The sequence below is a fragment of the Phocoena sinus genome, chromosome 2 (assembly GCF_008692025.1).
Source record: "Phocoena sinus isolate mPhoSin1 chromosome 2, mPhoSin1.pri, whole genome shotgun sequence".
In the NCBI taxonomy this organism is placed as follows: domain Eukaryota; kingdom Metazoa; phylum Chordata; class Mammalia; order Artiodactyla; family Phocoenidae; genus Phocoena; species Phocoena sinus.
In genome coordinates, this window is record NC_045764.1 from 5,457,451 (window position 1) to 5,482,422 (window position 24,972).

The following is a 24,972-nucleotide window of genomic DNA, read 5'->3' on the forward strand; positions in this document are numbered from 1 at the left end:
TTAAGTCACGAGGGTGGATGACCTTAGCCAGGAAATTATTTATACTGAGAAGATGAAGGGCCTGCAGGGGGATTCCTGGGGACCTCCAGCAATGCCAGGAAAGGCCTGGAGAGAGGCACCCAAGGACCAGAGGAGAAATGGTGAGAGGGATGAAAGGAGGAGGAGAAGAGCTAACATCCAGGAAGCTCAGGGGCAACAATGTAGAGAAGGAAGGTGTGGTCAACACGTTAACTGCTGTGGTACAGAATAATGATTTCAAACATCTTTGGGTAAAGTGACTGTAGGGTGATGGGGGACCAGGAAAAGAGTGCTTTCAGAGGGTTGACGAGTGAAGGGGGAAGGAGGACGTAAAGAAAGTGGCTGTAAATTACTTGAGCTCGTGATACGTGGAAAGGTCAAAGTATCACGGAGGAGAGAGAGGGGAGGGAAAGGAGAGAGAGAGAGAGAGAGGGAGAGAATGAGACTAAAAGCACAGGATAAATGGAGGGATTAAATAGAGCAGGGTCCCTAAAGAGACAGAATGGATTGGGAGACCAACCCCGAGATACGTGAAGGCAGCGTACAGGGAGAAATAAAGGAGGGTAGAGATGTAGATGAATTTTTAAGGATGGTAACAAATAAGGGGTAAAAAATTGAGGGACTTCTCATCTGACTTCTCCTTTCTAAAAGAGGACTCAGAGTAGCATGCTGAGATGAGAGAGGGAACGGGGAGGACAAAGGGTTTGGGGAGTCGAGTTGGTTTTATACAGCTGTTGTCATCTATCTGATGAAACGGGAGGATGGCTTAGCAGTGTCGAGAGTGGAGAACGTGCATGTGTTGTGGCATCAGTTTCCACGAATGGTTTGAATGGAACACAACCACCGAATTGGGGTTTTGCAAGGAGCATCTGAAGGAAAGACCAGGAGCAAGGGAGTTAAAGGCAGTCAAAGGAGCTCAACGTCTAGGGTTTCAGAGATGAAGGAGTTCTAGGTAATGGCACAACTCAGGATGTGCCCTTAAGCGGCTGAATGATGTTGGAAACAAATGTCAATAGAATTTAGCAGATTCAGTATCTGTGAGGCTAAGTTATTGAACAGGTTAACTCCATTGGCATTGTAAGTACCCAGATTGTTCTTACGTGGTTTGTTTGCTGAGATTGCCAAAAAAAAATGTTTATTGATAAAAGGAAAGTATTTTTACTTAACACTTTGGGCTTTTTAAAAAAATATTAAAAGCTCATTATCTTCTCGAAAAAACTGGCTCATAAAATTTCTTATACCATTCATCTCTTGCTCTTCAGATGCACCTAAATCCCAAAGAGACATAAGGAGTGAATGTCCACAGAGTTGTACAAAATGTATATCTGCTTAGTCTTTTAAACATCAGTCTATTGACCTGAATGGTCAGGGGGCAGTTAAAGTGCTGGTGACTTGACACGCTTAACAAAGTGGTGGGTACATCGTTATGCTTCCATGATGTGCTACTGCATGCACCATGCACCATAATCTTTGGGTTGGCTTTAGGAAGGAGTGAAATTTCCAATGAGGACATATGGTTTGGCGAGTTAAAAAGTGGTACATGTGATAGCTCCCTTGATAGCAAATTCAGAATGTATTTGCTTTAAAAAGAAAAGGAGGATAATTCCAGATGAAAGGAAATTAAGATTGGAGGTACAGATAAAGAGACCTTTAAAAATGGAGGTGGCAGTCGCCTGCATCCTCTGTCTCCAGATGGTAGGTTGATTTAACTGTGTTTCCTGACAGCCTGCGGGGGCAATATCTACATCCACGATGCGGATTCTGCTGGATACGTAACCTCCCCCAACCACCCCAGCAATTATCCACAGCACGCTGACTGCAGCTGGCTCATAGCTGCTCCTCCGGGGAAGCTCATAAGGCTGCAGTTTGAAGATCAGTTCAATGTCGAAGTAACACCCAAGTAGGTCACCTCCGTTTAATTTTCCTCCTACCCAGAGTTAGTATTTTTCAGCTGTCACATCTCAGAACAATTTCCTTCTTCTTCGCTCAGCAGCATATACGGCAAAGGAAATCTAGGGACGGGGAAGGGAAATGCTTAACACCTGGAGCTTGAAAACCTTGCCTGCCGGACACTCACCCATCAGCTGAGCAGATGATGTAAACAGAACTGTCCCTCCTGACCCTGTGCACATCCTCCGAGAGACACGGAGGGTGGCTGTCTGAGATTTATATTACCCGCTCTTCCTCCCACAGGAAAAAGAGAGTGTCTCTGGTAGACGAATATTTATTCGGCCAGCCCCATACTCAGTGTCATAAATGATAAAGTATCTGTTTAACAAATAGAAATTTGTGACACCCGGGGTCACCAGTGTCAGAGACAGGATGAAAGCAAGGACAATACGATTTCCCAATCTCTGTTTAGTAAGAATCTTTAAAGATTACAAACCAGAGGGTTGGTCTGACTATGTTGAACACAGATGGAATAACTACCTAGATTGAAAAAAATCTGTATCTTTCTCTTTATTTAACGAACATGTGTATACATCTGCATGAATACGTGCAGGGTGCAAAGCTTAGGTATGAGAGCTTTTGCTTTCCAGTTCTGGACTCCTGATATAATGCCACTCTCCCCTCACTGAGCATTAATTGGCTGGTTGACTTTCTCAAGAAATACTGGGTAAATACTTGTCCCCTTTTAGGGACATGGAAAATTCCAGCTGAGATTCTCCCTTAGCCCCGGTTACATAGCTATCAAGAGAGAGTTCATCTTTGTTATGTGAAATGTGTCGTAACATCATGTGAAACAAAATCCTTGTGTTTTGACATTCCTAGGGGTTGATTCGAGAATGATCTTTACATTTCTAAGATCAACAGAATATGGAAGGCGAGTACATATTCTTCATTGTGGTACATGTAAAACCTGTCTTTTTCAGCTACAAACTGGAGTGTATAATTCAGAAAAATATCGTATGGCATTTTGAAGTGACACACCACCAACACTGACTCTGTCATAGTGTCTACGCTGTGTTGTGTACATAGCGCTACAGAAATGACGATTTAATAATGCCCTTGGAGAAAGTGAAATCTTTATTATCAAAATATGTCAAAGCCATAGACTTTGCAAACTAAACAGAATTTTCTTTCCACTGTAGCTGTACGTCCAATTACCTTGAGTTGCGAGACGGTGCTGATTCAAATGCACCGATGCTTTCCAAGTTCTGTGGAGCTTCTCTGCCCGCCAGTCAGTTGTCCTCAGGAGAGCTGATGTATTTGAGATTCCGGTCTGACAGCAGCCCCACTCATGTGGGATTCAAGGCCAAGTATTCCATAGGTAACAACATTTTTATATTCAATAAGAAAGTAGTGACAGAATAATTGCATTAAAACTTTTGAAATGATCATGCCATTTTTAAAGAAGCCTTTCTATCTGCCTAATTTTCACAGTTATTTTAATGATAGAAATAAGTTAGGAATGTGAATGTTTAAAGCCACAAAGTCATTTATCAATTTTAATTTTTACTTTAATTTCCATTTAAAAATACTCTTTTTAGTAAACTTGAATATTTTGTATTTTTCCCTAACTTGTTAGTGGAAAACATATCCAGTTAAATTCTTGTTTCTTCCTCTCGTCGTGAAATACGTACAATATTAAAATGTAAAACTCTTTAGTAATCAAATAACTACTTTTAGAACAGTGACTTTGACCTCCTCAACATTAATAGATAATCGAGATGTATTTTCCCCTAAGTGTCTAGCGCCAGGTCGTTCATTCAATGTTTTGATTTCCTTCCTTTAAAAAATGAGTAATAAATAATGCATTCTGAAGATTCACTACAATATGGTCACAATTACATAGAATTTAGTATCTGTTGGGTCTGAACGCTAACCAAACATATTTAATGCATTCAAAACTTGAAAAGCCTAGTTGTAACAATATTTAACCCACACCATGGGTCATTTTATAGCCTGAGGCAAGTTGTATATAATTCAATCTCCCACATCCAGCTGATAAGAAATAATTGGATAGTAATTTTCAAGGCCCTGAGATACCCATTACTACAGTAACCCGTTTATTTGATAAACCAGAAATGGTAGGCATGACTAATCGACCACAGCATTGTTTTTAGCTGAGCTAGGACTTAGTCTACAGAATCACTAACACAGGGTACTAGGCAGGCCCTTATCAATCTCTCAGTTAGTTCTGGAATGAAACCTACTTGCAGCTAATAGCTCTTACATAGTGTCCCAAGAGAATTCATGAGACGTTACAGAATATGCCATTCAACATCTTTCCGTCTTCCCTTTCCCATTATTAGATTGGACTTGTGGTATCATTTCTCTGTACACCAATAGCAGATTTCATTTCATACCTTTTCAGTATTTTTAAAACTTCAGTTCATGTTCACTTGGCACCTAAAAGCTTTTAAATGTGCTGGTTGAATTAAAAAAAAAGAAAACCTGTGATAGAATATTGCTCTTTTTCTGCAGCCGAGTGTGGAGGAAGGGTGACAGGGCAAAGTGGAGTCATTGAAAGCAGCGGGTACCCAACGCTTCCGTATGCAGACGACTTGTTCTGTGAGTGGCATCTCCAGGGACCCTCGGGACATTATCTCACCATCCGCTTTGAAGGCTTTAGCCTTCAGGATTCATCTGGCTGTGAACGAGACTTCGTGGAGATCTGGGAAAACCACACGTCTGGTCAGTGAGATATGTCTGCTGTCTTTTGGGGTTATCTATTTTCACAGGTTACTCACTCAGCCTCTGAAATTTCCTCACTTCCAAGTAAGGCAAGACTTTTTTTTTTTTTTTTGCGGAGAAGTGCAGATCAGTCAGCTCTGGACAGTGCCAGCTTTTCTCTCCCTCAGTTCTTACCCCTGAAACAGTGGTGCCCAAAGCCCCGGTGCATTATATAGCTTATCCTGAGAGCACTGTGTCCGGAAGGCATCCTCTTCCAGGGAGACCTTCCAGGGCCACGCTCAGATGTCTGAGGGGCACCCTGTAAGGTAAGGAGGGAAACGGTGACGTACCCTGGAAATATTATCGGGCGGTGCTTGTCACTCCGTCGCCTTGGACCACTTCACTGACCACGTGGGCAGCCTTCCTCGTTGTGCTGCTGCCCTCGGCTCTGATTGGTTGCTGTTTTTGTTACACTTCCTCATATACTTGAATATATTGATTTTTATTCACGTTTGACCTGCTTCTCTTGCCAGAGGTCACCATTTCTTCCTGGCCAGGGTCTTATCTATTATTATTTTTTTCTTCGTACATGCAGAATTTCTCAAGTAGAGGTGAAATGAAATCAATCACCTGGACATATAAATACTTAATTATTTGACTCTCACAGGTACTCTATTGGGCAGATACTGTGGAAACACCATTCCTGACAGCATAGATACTTCTGGCAATGTTGCTTTGGTCAGGTTTGTCACAGACGGCTCTCTCACTGCCTCAGGATTCAGACTACGGTTTGACTCCAGCGTGGAAGGTATGTTCTTTGATTCATTTTATATATATATATAAAATTGAGCACCTACATTGGATAGACACTCCTCTTAGGCACTGGTGTGACAATAACTAAACAAAGACACCGTGACCCTTGTCTTCCTGGGCCTTACTCGTTTAGCGGAGAGGCAGACATTAATCAAATAGTCACACCAATAGATGAAAAATCACAACTGCAATCAGTGCTACAAAGGAACGGATCTAATGCTGTGAGGGGTGTCAGGAGGTGAGAGCCGTGTTCCTCATCTTAAGAAAGCCAGTCTGTTAGTGCTCGAGTCACTCAGAATTTGCATTCCAAATTCCCTGACAAGCTCGGGTGAAATAAAGATCTTGTCTTGAAAAAACTGGATGCTGACTTTAGCCCTCTGATTTTCCTGACTCTGATGATCACTGCACTTACTGGACTCTCATATTTCTTGGGCCATGATGACAAAAGGCTGCCAGTGAACTACCGTCTGTGGAAGCAGAGATTAAATATTAAATGTCAGAGACAGTCCTTGTGTACATACAGTGATAAATAAGAGCACTGATTTTGTCTAGTGGGACAATAAAAAAAAATGCTTTACTTTTGAGAACATTCCTTATAGGATTGGATTGGAAGTTTTCTTAGGTTTTTGGGTTTTGTTTTCTTCTCTCTCTTTCTTCCCCCCCCCCCCCCTCAGCATGTGGTGGGGATCTCCAGGGCCCTGCCGGGACCTTCACTTCTCCCAACTACCTGAACCCCAATCCTCATGGCTGGATGTGTGAATGGAGAATCACTGTGCAGGAAGGACAGCGGGTGACCCTCACTTTTGACAACCTGAGGCTAGAAGACCATCCATTCTGCGGCAGTGAGCATATGACAGTAAGTGTCCCCTGCTGTCAGGAATATTATAGTCCATCGTTTAAGGAGTTTATTGACCCATAAATCGGTCAGGAATATTCCCCTCCGTGCAACTGTATCTCACACAAATTCTAAGTATTTTAGGTAGAACAAAGTCACAATAAATGTTTGCCATAATTTTTATAAAAGCTGTTTTAAGAGACTATTAGTTGTCTCAACCTATATCAGGGTCACAGGCAGGATAAATTTGCAAGCAAATGATCATTACGCATGGAAGAACCTGCGTAAGCCGAAAAGTTAAGCCTATGATTGGGACCAGAGTCACAGGACAAGCCACCACCAAAGATTTTAAGCAGATGGGTGGTCCTGCATAATTACTGTTCTCTGCTGGCTGTGCCAAGTGACTCCTCTAGAAGACCAAGGTCGACTGTCTTCCAGGTTGCCGAGCTCATGCTTTGAGATTATACCCTTAGTATAATCTCAAATATTATATTTGAGTATAATATTATATTTAAGTATAAGTATAATACCCTTAGTATTCTTAGCTTCCCTTAGCAAAAGAAAGCTAATGAAATCCGTGAGTGTTAACTGTGAACGACAGATACATATATGTTTATACTGTATTAACTGTAGACGAATATTAGTATATTTTCCACCCAACTTGCCCTTTCTGCAGTCTTTGTTATCTCAGTAGATAACTGTTCCAAACTTCTGGTTGCTCAGGTCCAAAGCCTTGATGTCTGTTTTTGGAGTTCTTTCTTTCACATCCTTAAACTGTACCCATAAGCCAGCTCACTCGGCTAGATCTTTACAAGAGATCCAGAATCTAACTACTTCTCACTACATCCACTACGACCGCCATCACCACTCATTTAGATTTATTTTAATAACTTCCAACTGGTCTCTACTTCCACCCTTGTCTCTCTGCATCTCGACACAGCAGCCAGTGTGATGAGTTTAAACCTAAATCAGACCATGAGGCTTTCCTTGAAAAGCCTCTAATGGCTTCTTTTCTCACTCAGAGGGAAGTCCCACATCTTCATAATGGCCCAACTGGACTTACATTATCTGCTGCCCCTTCCTTATTCTACCCATGTGTCTCATCTCAAACCCCCCTCCTCTTTTGCTCACTAGGACCCAACCACACTGACCTCTTTTCTGTTCCTTGACTGACTACCCTAAGATGCACCCACAAGCACTTCCCATGTCCGGTTGCCTCTGTCAGTGGGATAAAGGCCATTGATCATGGTTTTGCATATATTCCATTAGCCTTTTAGTTGTGAATAATCCGTTTTGATTCTGGCAGTGTGTTGCCCATTCCTGTTTTTAGAATTATTGAAATACTTGTCACTTTCTGTTTCCTTATGCATTACTTCATGGTTTGGAATCAGAGGGATAATTTGAATCCCAATTTTATTACTACTGGCTCTTTGAATTTTGGCAAATTGCATAATTGTTCTGAATTCTAGTGTCTTAATCTGGAAAACAGGGGTAATATTATATGTCTGAGTGGTTGTTTTGCTAATTGGATAAGGTAATCCCAGTGGGTTATTAGCAGAGTCTGGCATTTTGTCCGTGCTCAGTAAATGATAGGAAGCTCTGTGTCCTGTCCTATGAGCCGGAAGTCACTTTAAACCAGAAGCCCCCGAAGAACAAAATTTAATGATCAATTACAGTAAATAAAAAAGCGTACAGCTTTTGTTATGGAATACATTATCCTTGTCCGTAGCTCTTAGTGTCATACTCTGCCTCATTATTTCTAATCATAAACCATTCAAGTCCTTTTTAGAAACAGGACTATCACTCGCTCAATCTATTATTGTTTAGTCACTTCTGGATCTTTCTTAAGCTGTACTAAAGTATTCCCTTGGTTTTGTAAAGAAGTGGAATAACATTTTGCCAATTATCATAACTATGGGCATAACTGGAGTTGTTTAATATTTTGGAGTCCACAATGCTCTAATCCATTTAAAAAAATTCAAACCAGAGAGAAAATCGAAGCTTTGAATGCATGACTAATTAGGAAAGAACTATTATATTGAGATTGATTTTTAAAATTACTTGGGTGGGAGGGAAGTCCAAGAGGGAGGGGATATATGTATACATATAGCTGATTCACTTCGTTGTACAGCAGAAACTAACACATTGTAAAACAATTATACTCCAATAAAAAAATGGCATTTAAAAATATTTGAGTTCTTGGGCTTCCCTGGTGGCGCAGTGGTTGAGAGTCCACCTGCCGATGCAGGGGACAGGGGTCCGTGCCCCGGTCTGGGAGGATCCCACATGCCGCGGAGCAGCTGGGCCCGTGAGCCATGGCCGCTGAGCCTGCGCGTCCGGAGCCTGTGCTCCGCAGCGGGAGGGGGCACAACAGTGAGAGGCCCGCGTACCGAAAAAAAAAATTGAGTTCTTCTATACTTCAGATCATCAGAGATTAACATTTAAGCCTTCTTTCCAAATATCAAAGGTCCTGATGGATTGTTAAACAAAACTGTTCCCCAGTGAACTCTGTGAACTAAGATGTGAGCGTGTTGGCATAGCTTCTTTACATTTTGATGACAGTTTCCAGTTGCAAAGAGCACAGCGGTTTTTCACTTGTCACCACATGGCAGGAGGGCATGACTGCAATACTTCCATTTTAGTGCAATGACCCTGAGGCCACAAAATGTGCTCCAGGTAACGTGGTGGCTTGTGGCACTGGGCTAAGTGCCCATATTGTTAAGTAATTCATTTTAGCACAGAGTTTTCTTAGAAGGAATTGTGTCTGGTCTGGGAATGTAACATCCTAGGAAATACTCAGTCAGATGGACTGTGTCTAAAGGTTAAACTATTTTTTCCGACAGGTATTTAATGGCATTAGAAGTAACTCACCCCAGCTAGAGAAACTGTGTAGCAGCACGAATGGTACCAGTGAGATCAAATCTTCAGGAAATACAATGAAGGTTGTTTATTTCACTGATGGATCCAGGCCATATGGAGGCTTCTCTGCCTCCTATACGTCCAGTGAAGACGCAGGTAATAGAGGATGTTACAAATACACCTGTGTTATCGTCTGCGCTGCAGGTGTCCCACAGCTACTGCCGACAGCAGTGGAGCCATGAATGTCCCCTTTAGAGATCAAAGTCACACCTCGGATCTTCCACAAAAGACAAACATAACCAGATAGAAAACCCAACCACAAAACCCCCGAAACAGAAGACAGAAACCTCTAGTTTTGGAAAGAAAACAGCTGTTGTGAATTAGAAAATTTAGAAAATGCTGTTAGAAGAGCTTCTAGCTCAGTTCCATGCAGTGTCGCCATAATAGTTGGTTGCCAGTCCCGCAGCCCTTGGGCAACTCTTTTATCCTGGAAGAGGATAACTACCTCTTGAGGGGCAGCTTGCTCCCGGAGAGTAAGTAAAGTAATTGAAGACACACGGATTTCATTGTTTCTCAGGCATCCATCCATCCTTATACAGATTTCCAGCGTACGTGACTGAGGGGTTCACATACGATACAGAGCGTTTAAAATTAGCAAGCTGTGGCCTTGCTATTGTAAATATCCTCCTACTTTCTGGATTGTTGTTATTATCTAAGAGCTTTAAAATTTAGGAAGAGTGGAACTGAATATTTTTTTAAGAGCTTTAAGTTATTTCCTTGGTACAGGGAGCATTCGTTCCCTATTAAAAAGGAGCCAATTCATTGGAATGCCAATGTTATATTATCTGTTTTATCCAATTAAATTCTCGGGTCAGGTGGAAGATTGCCAAACAATAGCCATCGGGACCACCGTTATATTTAGATATTGCTCTGAATTAAATGTTAATGAACAACAGGCTCACATTAGGAGATACTGACACATAGCCAAACCCCACCCACCTAATCTACATCTTCAGGAAATAAAGAAGCTGCTTATTTTTGTACATCTCTCTTTCTAAATCCACAGAAACCACTTCTGTAGGCGGCAAGAGGAGGCAGCCCCCCACCCACAGCCCTGACCTGACTTCATCTAGAGAAACAAATCAAAGCAATAAGAAGCTGCTGTGGTTGTTGTCGTTATTTTTTTCTGTCTTCTTTGTATCTTCTGCTATGGCATGGATCTGACAACTACTTTCTCCGTTGCCTTCTGTTTTCTTAGTGTGTGGTGGGTCCCTTACAAATTCTGTTGTGGGAAACTTTACTTCTCCTGGCTACGATGGAGTCAGTAATTACTCAAGAAACCTAAACTGCGAATGGACTCTCAGCAATCCACACCAGGGAAACTCCTCCATTTACATTCATTTTGAAGATTTTTACCTAGAAAGTCACCAGGACTGTCAGTTTGATGTCCTTGAGTTCCGCGCGGGTGAGTCCAATCAAGGAGCACGTTCTCCCATTCACCTGCAGCCTTCTTATGGCTGGAGGCCACCAGCAATGAAGGGAGACAAAGGGCTGTAAATGTATGTATTATATATAAGATCCAGAAGAACATTGTTCAGACAAAGCCATCATTCTGCACGTGCCCAGCTGGGGACAACATGCCCTATAAACAAGGAATGAGATGGATCAGTGTTTTCAGCTAGACCCTGTGTCTCAGTTGATGTGACATTTACCCAGGAGAGGTTCTGGTTTGTCTTTGCCCTGTTAATGAGTTCAAGTGGTCCCTTCAACTCTCATCGACTCAAGACTTCTTTCTTCAGAGACTAGAACGTAACATGGTCAGAATGTGTGCTGGTGGTTTCCTGAATTTACAGGATTCACAGAAGAGGCCGTGGAATTCTCCTTAGGCCTTAGAAGTCTAAAGAAACTTCGCAATGCATTAAACGGAAAAGCACATAGAAGCTGGTTAGGAAATTATCCCCGAAGCAGTCAAGTTTGTCTTTGTTTGCATAATAGAAATGGATTGAGCTATACCTGGTAAACTATAACCATCTTAAGAATTTTTTAAAAATCTGCATTCATGGCTGATAAATCCATTTTAGTTCTTTCCTATAGTGGAAACACAAGTTATCCATTGAATTGTCCCCAGTGTTACATTGGCACTCTTTTCCCCCTAAAGAAAAAAAAAAAGGGGGGAGAAAAGTAACAGTATATCAATATATCAGCTATGCTGTCTAAGGCTTACGGGGTTCCATGTTGTTGCAAAATTTAGAGAAAAGGAGGCTGAACGCTAATGCAGTTTGCTGGTGACAATGTACTGGGGCAACTGTAGAAACTGATGCTGGCTTTGGGAACGTGGAGGGCAGAAAGAGAATTTGATAAAGTTTATGGTCACAGACCAACTGCCTCAGCAGAAGAATCATCTGGCCTCTTGGAGGTAGATGAACCTAGAAAAGGCTTATGAGGGAAATGGAAGTTGTAGTTTGAGAATGTTCTGCATGGGATTCTGATAAATCCTCAGCCCCTCTGCTTAGTTCAAAACCACTGGCTTACAGAATCAAACAGAGCAGCTATCTATCAAATTTCATTCAGTTAAATGCAGTCTTCTCTCGATTCCCTCATTTTAGAGACAGTTAGAATACTATATTTTGTTGACTTTTAAGGTCAGTGATGTTGTCTGACAGACTAAACAGTGAGGACATAAGTGTGAGCAATAAATGATCATCAAATTACTGGGAAAATAATATTCACAAAAATAGCTCCAAATCTGATCGTTTTTAGCTTGAGTATGGAATATCCCATTCATTTTAGTTGATTAAATACAGTGAAGAAATTATTAAAATTTAGGTAATTATCACTTTTATCTTGCTGATGTATTTTGTCACTATTAGTATTGTGTTTTTTACTCCTTAAAAAAAAAGCACAGCCAAAGTTTTTTTTAAAGTTTTTTAACAGTTGTGTCTCTGTTTAGATATGCTAAACAATAATTATGAAAACATGAATTGGAACAAAATGACACCTATGATAGAGAAAGAGGCCCATACCAAAAAAAGCATTCTTTTTTACCCATTGGAGGCACTCTTTCCTTTGTAGTTGAGAAAGATAGAAAGGAGGTTTGTGAAATGTCTGCTATTAAACCAGAATTTAAATGTGCATCAATGTAATAGCTTAAATTTTTTAAAATTATTTTTTCCTACTGAATTCATTGGATATATTTTTCAAAAGATATATATATGGTGACACTGGTGTGTTATTCTGCTCAGGTAATGCTGATGGGCTTCCAATATGGAGACTTTGTGGAGCTTCAGAACCTAGCATGCCACTGGTTATACCTTATCCTCAGGTATGGATACACTTTGTCACCAATGAACGTGTAGAACATGTTGGATTCCACGCACAGTATTCCTTTACAGGTAAGACTTATGATAAGCTCTCCAACTCTGGCAATAACATAATACATAAATTTTTAAATGACATTTTCCATAAAGATCTCACATATATTTTGTTAGATGTATTTCTAGGTTTATTTATTGGTTTTGTTGGTAGTGTCAATGAGGCATTTTTAATTATACTTTCTAGGTGGTTGTTGCCTATATCTAGGAATTTTTAAACTTTAACACATCAATCTTTAGCCCACAGATCTTGCTAGACTCTTATTCGTTCTAGTATTTTGTCTATAAATTACCTGTGGTTTTTCTGTGTCAACAGTCATATCTCCTGCAAATTGATAGCAATCGTTCTCTTTCAATCCCAATTCTTGGTTTCTTTTTCTTGTCTTATTTCACTAGCTAAGGCCACCATCATAATGTCAAATGCAAGGGATGACAGCATCTTGTTTCTGACCTTAATGTGAATGCCTGTAACATTTCATTGTTAAATATACTGGCTTCTCGTAGGTTTTCAATAAATACTCCTTATCACATTAAAGGAAGTCTCTTCAATTCATGGTGTACAAAAAGTTTTTTCTTTTTTTTACTGTCAGATTTTGGCAAATGGTTTTTCTGCATCTATTGAGATGATCCTATTTTTTCCTACTTTAATGTGTTAATGTGAAAAATTGTATTAAAAGATTTTTCTCTTGTTAAACCATCCTTTCATTTCTGGGATAGACCCTACTTGGCCATCATGTGTATTTTGGACATATTACTAAACAAAATTTGCTAATGTTTTGTGCTAGATTTGTATCTGTGACATTCAGTTTGTACCTGAAAATTCAGCTGAAGACAGACAGTACTCCTCCTTGCTGCTTCTCTGGGCCATTAGAGTTTTTCTAGTCCATTTCACTAATATGGCAGTCTTTTTAGATTCTGAACTTTATGGAAAAGCCCTAGCTTTTGTGGAGGTCAAAGGCCATATGTTCTCTTTTTGCCTGATCATCAAACCTCAAACCACAACTCCTGGGGCCCACATCTTGATTCTATATCCTCTTCGACCGACACACTCAGTTTAAGATACCCCTTGGAATTTGAGTACATTTATTGTTTATAGTTCTTAGAGATCTCCTTTCTTTCCATTAAGTTGGACTATGAATCAAATATATTTTGGTTATAATTTTATTTAACATTTCTTTGTGTTATAACCAAATGGTTGGTTGGAGAAAACAGTGAGATTGATTATCTATTCAGTCGACCATGTTGCCAGCTGGTTTTTCTTTCTCAGATTGAAAGAGAAGAGTCAGATTTCAGGAAGCAGTATTATTTGTGTGGAACATCAGACCATACCATGCTTTAGAAATGTATCCATGTTTCAACTTGCTATACTAATGTACACTTTGATAGCTGATTACAATACATGTGCTTGTTGTCAAACGACAAAGTCTTTAGTTATGGTACTCATCATATTCTTCAAGCTTACATTTACTTTCACAGGCCTAGTGTTTTTAAGAAAGGCAATGTTCTTTACTTTGTCCCTAGTGCATTTACTGTCAGTTCTATGCTCATCTAATTATTCTCCATTTATGCTTCAGATAATCTTCCTTCTCCTTTGTATCAAACTTGAGCCTGCCTTCACTGTGTGATTCCATTTGATTAACACTATATGGGATTCTGTTTATTTCTAATCTTCCATCTAGTTTTACTTTGCTTTCATACAATTTCATCTATTTATTCATTTATTGTCCTTTTTTAAAATCGTAAAGTACGATGGCTATAAGTAGTATTTACTTTGGCTTTACAGAATTTGGTGGTTTTTTTCCTTTCTTATTTAGAAGTTTACAATCTAATTTCAGACTGTGGTGGAGTACAGATAGGTGAGAGTGGAGTCATCTCAAGCCCCAACTATCCAGCCTCTTACGACAGTTTGACCCACTGTTCTTGGTTGCTGGAAGCCCCACAAGGCCACACCATCACTGTGAGTTTTGATTAGTGGGTAAAATAATTCTGAAATTATACAACAAAAGTACCATGTCCTGCGTGGAAACAGAGTTCTTTTAATAAGCAAGTGATGAGAATAGGCTTTGATCCAGGTCATCTTCTCCCTAAAATTCTCTGATTAGCGTATATACATTGGCATCTACAAGTTTACAACTAATGAAGCATGAAATATCTTTCATTCTTTTTCAAACACAGGAGAAGCTCTCTATAGAAGACAGTTCCCCATCCAGAAAAGAGATGTATTTATATTCTTGATATGAGTTGCCATCCCAGCCCAGGGGACTGAGGATGACCCCAATGACTCCCGTTCTGGGAGAAATAGCCCTTCTCAAAATTTCCAAGAGAAACTTCAATAAGAAAAAAATAGAGGAGGACAAGGGAGAATGAAATAAGAGACATAAATACAAAATTATATAAATTAAAACAAAATAAAAGGGTGTGTAAGGACTTCAGTCGAACTCTACGTAGATAGGCTCACTTACAGCTCAGAGTGTTTCCTCATTTCTTCCCTTTTCTCCTGCAGCTGACATTCAGTGATTTTGACATTGAAGCCCATTCAACCTGTGCTTGGGACGCTGTCACAGTCAGAAACGGTGGTTCCCCCGGATCACCCATCATAGGACACTACTGTGGAAATTCAAACCCCAGGACAATCCAGTCGGGTTCCAACCAGCTGGTGGTGATTTTTAACACGGACCATTCGGTGCAAAATGGTGGCTTTTATGCTACATGGAACACAGAGACTTTGGGTAAAAGAAAGAAACATTCTCTGCGCTTACTGTCTTTTATCATCGATGTATTTTTAAAATTTATTACCTAGCCCAACAAGTATACATTTTGTACCTACTCTCTGTCAGACTCAATTCTAAATGTTTACACATGACATCTCATGAAGCAACCTTGTAAGGAAGACACAGTATCAGTGCACATTTTCTCCACTTGCATGGGTGGAAACAGGAGAAACGGGTGGATAATTTGCCCAGCTCGTGGAGCTGACGATCAGCAGAGTCAAGATTTGAATGAAGACAGCAGAGCCCAGAAACTTTGATCTTAATACTTCACCGTGCTGTCTCCACAGGCAAAGGGCCATGGTACAACTAGGGAATCACAAGAAATAGAAAAGATGTGTTGGAATCGCTAGTAGTTGAACATACTTGGACCATGGAGGCAGGATGCTGAGTGGTGAGCTGAGGGCAGGAAAATAAGTAGTCCACATCCTGGAGAGCCTTGGCTTCTATATTATCCCTCGAGCAGTGGGGAGCTATCTGAAGAGTTCTGAGCAGCAAAGTGACAAGATAAGATTTGTGACTTAGAATGAATGCTCTGTATGGGGCAAAACATGATAGATTCTATTTCAGAAGATTACTTGTTGTACCTGCAAACTATGACATTTCATGGAAATTTCATTTCATGGAAATTCCCAGAAACTATAAGCCTTGCGTTGGACACTTTTGTCAGGATCTCATCATAGTCTTCCAGCATCACACAGGGCAGTTATTTCTAGAAGAGTCAGGTGTTTGGGGAGCTCTCTGAGTGCTGCTGAAGCAGAGGGGAGCTGAGGTGAACCATTGGTTTTCCAAGGGTTTAAAAGCAAAAGATACAGGGAATACTCTTTAACTTCATTTTGTTTTGAGTTCATTTTTTTTTTTTCTTTTGCCATCTCTTAAGAACATACTTTGGGCTTCCCTGGTGGCGCAGTGGTTGAGAGTCCACCTGCCGATGCAGGGGACACAGGTTCGTGACCCGGTCGGGGAAGATCCCACATGCCGCGGAGCGGCTGGGCCCGTGAGCCATGGCCGCTGAGCCTGCGCGTCCGGAGCCTGTGCTCAGCAACGGGAGAGGCCACAACAGTGAGAGGCCCGCGTACCGCAAAAAAAAAAAAAAAAAAAAAAGAACATACTTTAATATTACAAAATAGTTCTAGATTTTTCTTTCTTTCAATCCCTGTAATTTATTGTTCATCCATCAGCATTTCAATATGAATGAACCAGGTTACTTAATGGAAGATTAAGTGATCTTAATCTTAAGATCAAATGATCAAAATCATCTTCTCCCGTCCAGGATGTTAACGTAAAATTGCAGATGAGCAGAGACTTGTATTCTCAGGCGTTAGTGGTAATAAAATACAAAGCTTGAGATTGTTGGGCCACAAATACTACATAGCCTCAAGGGGAGTGAAAATTATTGCTCTTGTTTGAAGACAGGATAGAAGTCTGTCCTCTTCATGGCAAGGATTAATGGTCTCAGGTGAGTTCAGTGTAGGTGTGACGAAACAGTAACAGCTGTAGCCTCCTGTGGCTTCAGTGACCTTCCATTTGCTGAGAGTCCTTGCTGTGGACCTGCCCCGAAGGTCAGAGACTCATATGTAAGGAAAGACACACTGATATCTCACATTTAGAAATGTGTCCTCTCCAGAAGTCTTCGGTTACCAAAATTGTTATTTTCCTCACAAAGTAATGACTTTTTCCATGACAATTTTTCAGGTTGTGGTGGAATACTTCATTTAGACAATGGTACAATCAGATCCCCCCACTGGCCTCAGAATTTTCCCGAGAACGTCAGATGTTCCTGGACAGTCATTACTCACCAAAGTAAACACTTGGAACTCAGCTTTGACAACAACTTCCTCATCCCCAGCGGGGACGGACAGTGTCGGAACAGCTTTGTGAAGGTCAGTGCACTTGTATATTTAATTGGAGCCAAGCTGGTTGCAGGAACGTAAACGTTTAGACTAGAAATGACTCACTGCCTCTCAAAGGAGGAGAAGGACAATTTTGCTGCTTGGATTTCTTGAATGAAAAAGTGAGAAACCTCAACCACTAGGAGTTAAAATTTGGACCACAACACACATTGCTCTGTGACTTTCATTCACTAATACATAAGCAAAGACACTTAATTTAGGAGATTGTCTCGCCTCATTAAATTCTCATGAGCACTTACGGTTCTTCCTTTCTAAAGAAACTAAAGAAACTAAAGAGAGAAGGGCAGATTTCTTTCTTCCTCTCTCTCTCTTTCTTTCTTTCTTTCTTTTCTTTCTTTCTTTCTTTCTTTTTCTTTCTTTCCTCCTTCCTCCCTCCCTCCCTCTCTCTCTTTCTTTCTTGTTTTCTCTTTCTTTTCTTTTTTCTTTCTTTCTAATAGACCCTCAAGGACAAAATGAATCAAAGTCACCATGACAGGCCACATTTAGAGTATCCTATAAAAATTACAGAAGGCTAGACATGCACTAGCGCCAGCCTTCACCTGAGCCTTAAGTGCCCACAAGCTGACCAGACCGTGAGGGACCCATCCATGTAAAATCATGACCGTGGGTCAGTCAGTAAGGCTCTCTTCCTCTCTAGTTGTAAATACTGCCCCTGTGGCACTGACATCACTATTCATTGACTTATGACCGTGATAACTGTATTACAAATTTATTCCATCTGTGCTATTTTATATCTCATGTGTTCTATCGCTAAGAGGACATACACCTTTTAGGGGAAAGAACATTCACCTGGGCTCCGCATCTCTTGCATTTACCACCTGAATGTTCCTCTATGAGCCAATTACACATTTGGGCTTTAAATTACTCAGCTGTAAAATGAAGAGAATAATTCCTACTTTAGTAGGACTGTTTTAAGCATTAGACGTAATATGATATAATAACATAAATAATGCTCAGTACTTGGAATATAAAACCACCTAATGAGTAGAAGTTGATTGTATTGTCGATGTTGTTATTATTTTACATGATCTCTCAAATTATGTTTTATATCTAACTGATCCATGCATGCTGTTTCAATGAAAATCCTAGACTTGTATATAATACATGTAAAACAAAACATCGTATACACTTTTTTTTTTTTTTTTTTTAAACATCTTTATTGGGGTATAATTGCTTTACAATGGTGTGTTAGTTTCTGCTTTATAACAAAGTGAATCAGCTATACATATACATATGTTCCCATATGTCTTCCCTCTTGCGTCTCCCTCCCTCCCACTCTCCCCATCCCACCCTTCCAGGCTGTCACAAAGCACCGAGCTAATATCCCTGTGCCTTGCGGCTGCTTCCCCCCAGCTATCTACCTTACTACGTTTGTTAGTGTGTATATGTCCATGACTCTCTCTCGCCCTGTCAAAACTCACCCCTCCCCCTCCCCATACCCTCAAGTCCGTTCTCCAGTAGGTCTGCGTCTTTATTCCTATCTTACCCCTAGGTTCTTCATGGCATTTTTTCCCCTTAAATTCCATATATATGTGTTAGCATACGGTATTTGTCTTTTTCTTTCTGACTTACTTCACTCTGTATGACAGACTCTAGGTCTATCCATCTCATTACAAATAGCTCAATTTCATTTCTTTTTAAGGCTGAGTAATATTCCATTGTGTATATGTGCCACATCTTCTTTATCCATTCATCCGATGATGGGCGCTTAGGTTGTTTCCATGTCCTGGCTATTGTAAATAGAGCTGCAATGAACATTTTGGTACCTGACTCTTTTTGAATTTTGGTTTTCTCAGGGTATATGCCAAGTAGTGGGATTGCTGGGTCATATGGTAATTCTATTTGTAGTTTTTTAAGGAACCTCCATACTGTTCTCCACAGTGGCTGAACCAATTCACATTCCCACCAGCAGTGCAAGAGTGTCCCCTTTTCTCCACACCCTCTCCAGCATTTATTGTTTCTAGATTTTTTGATGATGGCCATTCTGACTGGTGTGAGATGATATCTCATTGTAGTTTTGATTTGCATTTCTCTAATGATTAATGATGTTGAGCATTCTTTCATGTGTGTGTTGGCATTCTGTATATCTTCTTTGGAGAAATGTCTATTTAGGTCTTCTGCCCATTTTTGGATGGGGTTGTTTGTTTTTTTGTTATTGAGCTGCATGAGCTGCTTGTAAATTTTGGAGATTAATCCTTTGTCAGTTGCTTCATTTGCAAATGTTTTCTCCCATTCTGAGGGTTGTCTTTTGGTCTTGGTTATGGTTTCCTTTGCTGTGCAAAAGCTTTGAAGTTTCATTAGGTCCCATTTGTTTATTTTTGTTTTTATTTCCATTACTCTAGGAGGTGGGTCAGAAAGGATCTTGCTGTGATTTATGTCATAGAGTGTTCTTCCTATATTTTCTTCTAAGAGTTTGATAGTTTCTGGCCTTACATTTAGGTCTTTAATCCATTTTGAGCTTATTTTTGTGTATGGTGTTAGGGAGTGATCTAATCTCATACTTTTACATGTACCTGTCCAGTTTTCCCAGCACCACTTATTGAAGAGGCTGTCCTTTCTCCACTGTACATTCCTGCCTCCTTTATCAAAGATAAGGTGTCCATATGTGCGTGGGTTTATCTCTGGGCTTTCTATCCTGTTCCACTGATCTATCTTTCTGTTTTTGTGCCAGTACCATACTGTCTTGATTACTGTTGCTTTGTAATATAGTCTGAAGTCAGGGAGCCTTATTCCTCCAGCTCCTTTTTTCGTTCTCAAGATTGCTTTGGCTATTCGGGGTCTTTTGTGTTTCCATACAAATTGCGAAATTTTTTGTTCTAGTTCTGTGAAAAATGCCAGTGGTAGTTTGATAGGGATTGCATTGAATCTGTAGATTGCTTTGGGTAGTAGAGTCATTTTCACAATGTTGATTCTTCCCATCCAAGAACATGGTATATCTCTCCATCTATTTGTATCATCTTTAATTTCTTTCATCAGTGTCTTATAATTTTCTGCATACAGGTCTTTCGTATCCTTAGGTAGGTTTATTCCTAGATATTTTATTCTTTTTGTTGCAATGGTAAATGGGAGTGTTTTCTTGATTTCACTTTCAGATTTTTCATCATTAGTATATAGGAATGCCAGAGATTTCTGTGCATTAATTTTGTATCCTGCTACTTTACCAAATTCATTGATTAGCTCTAGTAGTTTTCTGGTAGCATCTTTAGGATTCTCTATGTATAGTATCATGTCATCTGCAAACAGTGACAGCTTTACTTCTTCTTTTCCGATTTGGATTCCTTTTATTTCCTTTTCTTCTCTGATTGCTGTGGCTAAAACTTCCAAAACTATGTTGAATAAGAGTGGTGAGAGTGGGCAACCTTGTCTTGTTCCTGATCTTAGTGGAAATGCTTTCAGTTTTTCACCATTGAGGATGATGTTTGCTGTGGGCTTGTCATATATGGCTTTTATTATGTTTAGGAAAGTTCCCTCTATGCCTACTTTCTGGAGGGTTTTTATCATAAATGGGTGTTGAATTTTGTCGAAAGCTTTCTCTGCATCTATTGAGATGATCATATGGTTTTTCTCCTTCAATTTGTTAATATGGTTTATCACATTGATAGATTTGCGTATATTGAAGAATCCTTGCATTCCTGGAATAAACCCCACTTGATCATGGTGTATGATCCTTTTAATGTGCTGTTGGATTCTGTTTGCTAGTATTTTGTTGAGGATTTTTGCATCTATGTTCATCAGTGATATTGGCCTGTAGTTTTCTTTCTTTGTGACATCCTTGTCTGGTTTTGGTATCAAGGTGATGGTGGCTTCGTAGAAGGAATTTGGGAGTGTTCCTCCCTCTGCTATATTTTGGAAGAGTTTGAGAAGGATAGGTGTTAGCTCTTCTCTAAACGTTTGATAGAATTCACCTGTGAAGCCATCTGGTCCTGGGCTTTTGTTTGTTGGAAGGTTTTTAATCACAGTTTCAATTTCAGTGCTTGTGATTGGTCTGTTCATATTTTCTATTTCTTCCTGATTCAGTCTTGGCAGGTTGTGCATTTCTAAGAATTTGTCCATTTCTTCCAGATTGTCCATTTTATTGGCATAGAGTTGCTTGTAGTAATCTCTCATGATTTTTTTTTATTTCTGCAGTGTCAGTTGTTACTTCTCCTTTTTCATTTCTAATTCTATTGATTTGAGTCTTCTCCCTTTTTTTCTTGATGAGTCTGGCTAGTGGTTTATCTATTTTGTTTATCTTCTCAAAGAACCAGCTTTTAGTTTTATTGATCTTTGCTATTGTTTCCTTCATTTCTTTTTCATTTATTTCTGATCTGATTTTTATGATTTCTTTCCTTCTGCTAGCTTTGGGGTTTTTTTGTTCTTCTTTCTCTAATTGCTTGAGGTGCAAGGTTAGGTTGGTTATTCGAGATGTTTCCTGCTTCTTAAGGTGGGCTTGTATTGCTATAAACTTCCCCCTTAGAACTGCTTTTGCTGCATCCCATAGGTTTTGGGTCGTTGTGTCTCCATTGTCATTCGTTTCTAGGTATTTTTTTATTTCCTCTTTGATTTCTTCAGTGATCACTTCATTATTAAGTAGTGTATTGTTTAGCCTCCATGTGTTTGTATTTTTTAAAGATCTTTTCCTGTAATTGATATCTAGTCTCATGGCGTTGTGGTCGGAAAAGATACTTGATACAATTTCAGTTTTCTTAAATTTACCAAGGCTTGATTTGTGACCCAAGATATGATCTATCCTGGAGAATGTTCCATGAGCACTTGAGAAAAATGTGTATTCTGTTGTTTTTGGATGGAGTGTCCTATAAACATCAATTAAGTCCATCTTGTTTAATGTATCATTTAAAGCTTGTGTTTCCTTATTTATTTTCATTTTGGATGATCTGTCCATGGGTGAAAGTGGGGTGTTAAAGTCCCCTACTATGAATGTGTTACTGTTGATCTCCCCTTTTATGGTTGTTAGTATTTGCCTTATGTATTGAGGTGCTCCTATGTTGGGTGCATAAATATTTACAATTGTTATATCTTCTTCTTGGATCGATCCCTTGATCATTATGTAGTGTCCTTCTTTGTCCCTTTTAATAGTCCTTATTTTAAAGTCTATTTTGTCTGATATGAGAATTGCTACTCCAGCTTTCTTTTGGTTTCCATTTGCATGGAATATCTTTTTCCATCCCCTTACTTTCAGTCTGTATGTGTCTCTAGTTCTGAAGTGGGTCTCTTGTAGACAGCATATATAAGGGTCTTGTTTTTGTATCCATTCAGCCAATCTGTGTCTTTTGGTGGGAGCATTTAGTCCATTTACATTTAAGGTAATTATCGATATGTATGTTCCTATTTCCATTTTATATATTGTTTTGGGTTCGCTACTATAGGTCATTTCCTTCTCTTGTGTTTCGTGTCTAGAGAAGTTCCTTTAGCATTTGTTGTAAAGCTGGTTTGGTGGTGCTGAACTCTCTCAGCTTTTGCTTGTCTGTAAAGGTTTTAATTTCTCCATCAAATGTGAATGAGATCCTTGCTGGGTAGAGTAGTCTTGGTTGCAGGTTATTCTCCTTCAGCACTTTCAGTATGTCCTGCCACTCCCTTCTGGCTTGTAGGGTTTCTGCTGAGAGATCAGCTGTTAACCTTATGGGGATTCCCTTGTGTGTTATTTGTTGTTTTTCCCTTGCTGCTTTTAATATGCTTTCTTTGTATTTAATTTTTGACAGTTTGATTAATATGTGTCTTGGCGTGTTTCTCCTTGTATTTATCCTGTATGGGACCCTCTGTGCTTCCTAGACTTGATTAACTATTTCCTTTCCCATATTAGGGAAGTTTTCAACTATAATCTCTTCAAATATTTTCTCAGTCCCTTTCTTTCTTTCTTCTTCTTCTGGCACCCCTATAATTCGAATGTTGGTGCGTTTCATGTTGTCCCAGAGGTCTCTGAGACTGTCCTCAGTTCTTTTCATTCTTTTTTCTTTATTCTGCTCTGCAGTAGTTATTTCCACTACTTTATCTTCCAGGTCACTTATCCGTTCTTCTGCCTCAGTTATTCTGCTATTGATCCTATCTAGAGTGATTTTAATTTCATTTATTGCATTGTTCATCGTTGCTTGTTTCATCTTTAGTTCTTGTAGGTCCTTGTTAACTGTTTCTTGCATTTTGTCCATTCTACTTCCAAGATTTCGGATCATCCTTACTATCATTATTCTGAATTCTTTTTCAGGTAGATTGCCTATTTCCTCTTCATTTGTTAGGTCTGGTGGGTTTTTATCTTGCTCCTTCATCTGCTGTGTGTTTTTCTGTCTTCTCATTTTGCTTATCTTACTGTGTTTGGGGTCTCCTTTTTGCAGGCTGCACTTTCGTAGTTCCCGTTGTTTTTGATGTCTGTCTCCAGTGGCTAAGGTTGTTTCAGTGGGTTGTGTAGGCTTCCTGGTGGAGGGGACTAGTGCCTGTGTTGTGCTGGATGAGGCTGGATCTTGTCTCTCTAGTGGGCAGGTTCACGTCTGGTGGTGTGTTTTGGGGTGTCTGTGGCCTTATTATGATTTTAGGCAGCCTCTCTGCTAATGGGTGGGGTTGTGTTCCTGTTTTGCTAGTTGTTTGGCATAGGTTGTCCAGCACTGTGGCTTGCTGGTCGTTGAGTGAAGCTGGGTGCTGGTGTTAAGATGGAGGTCTCTGGGATATTTCCACCGTTTAATATTATGTGGAGCTGGGAGGTCTCTTGTTGACCAGTGTCCTGAAGTTGGCTCTCCTACCTCAGAGGCAGAGCCCTGACTCCTGGCTGGAGCACCAAGAGCCTTTCATCCACACAGCTCAGAATAAAAGGGAGAAAAAGTAGGGAGAATTAGTAGAAGTATGAGTAAAGAAAGAAGGAAAGGAGGAAAGGAAGGAAGGAAGAAAGAAGCAAAGAAGGAAAGAAAGGAGGGAGGGAGGGAGGGAGGGAGGAAGGAAGGAAGGAGGGAAAGAAGGAAAAAAGACAGAAAGAAAGATGATACAGTAAAAATAAAATAAAGTATAATATAGTTATTGAATTAAAAAATATTTATAAAAAAAAAAAAAAAAGGGACGGATAGAACCTTAGGACAAATGTTGGAAGCAAAGCTATACAGAGAAAATCTTACACAGAAGCATACACATACACCTTCACAAAAAGAGGTAAAGGGGGAAAAATCATAAATCCTGCTCCCTGAGACCACCTCCTCAATTTGGGGTGATTCGTTGTCTAAAGGAGGGAAGGAAGGAAGGAAAGAAAGAAAGAACGAAGGTAAAGTATAATAAAGTTATTACAATTAAACTTAATTATTAAGAAAAAGAATTTTTAAAAAAAAGTCATGGACGGATAGAGCCCTAGGACAAATGGTGGAAGCAAGAGTATACAGACAGGATCTCACACAGAAGCATACACGTACACATTCACAAAAAGAGGAAAAGGGAAAAAAATCATAGATCTCGCTCCTAAGTTCCACCTCTTCAATTTGGGATCATTCCTTGTCTATTCAGGTATTCCACAGATGCAGGGTATATCAAGTTGATTGTGGAGCTTTAATCCGCTGCTTCTGTGGCTGCTGGGAGAGATTTCCCTTTCTCTTCTTTGTTCTCACAGCTCACAGGAGCTCAGCTTTGGATTTGGCCCTGCCTCTGCGTGTAGGTCGCTGGAGGGCGTCTGTTTTTTCGCTCAGACAGGACGGGGTTAAAGGAGCCGCTGATTCGGGGCCTCCGGCTCACTCAGGCCGGGGGTTGGGGGATGGGGGTAGGAGGGGCACTACGTGCGGGGCGGGCCTGCGGCTGCAGAGGCAGCGTGACGT

The 24,972-nt window shown here is 40.1% G+C and overlaps 1 protein-coding gene across 1 annotated transcript in view; it reads left to right on the top strand.

The window, feature by feature from the left end:
* The window catches only part of CUBN (cubilin), a 280,069-nt gene that overhangs the window by 187,888 nt on the left and 67,209 nt on the right, over positions 1 to 24,972 (top strand). The window contains 11 exon segments of the mRNA XM_032622320.1: positions 1,744 to 1,918; positions 3,111 to 3,289; positions 4,447 to 4,656; positions 5,303 to 5,443; positions 6,123 to 6,304; positions 9,127 to 9,298; positions 10,401 to 10,607; positions 12,385 to 12,534; positions 14,349 to 14,470; positions 15,017 to 15,242; positions 16,977 to 17,164. Of these exon segments, the coding sequence (XP_032478211.1) occupies positions 1,744 to 1,918; positions 3,111 to 3,289; positions 4,447 to 4,656; positions 5,303 to 5,443; positions 6,123 to 6,304; positions 9,127 to 9,298; positions 10,401 to 10,607; positions 12,385 to 12,534; positions 14,349 to 14,470; positions 15,017 to 15,242; positions 16,977 to 17,164 (1,952 nt within the window).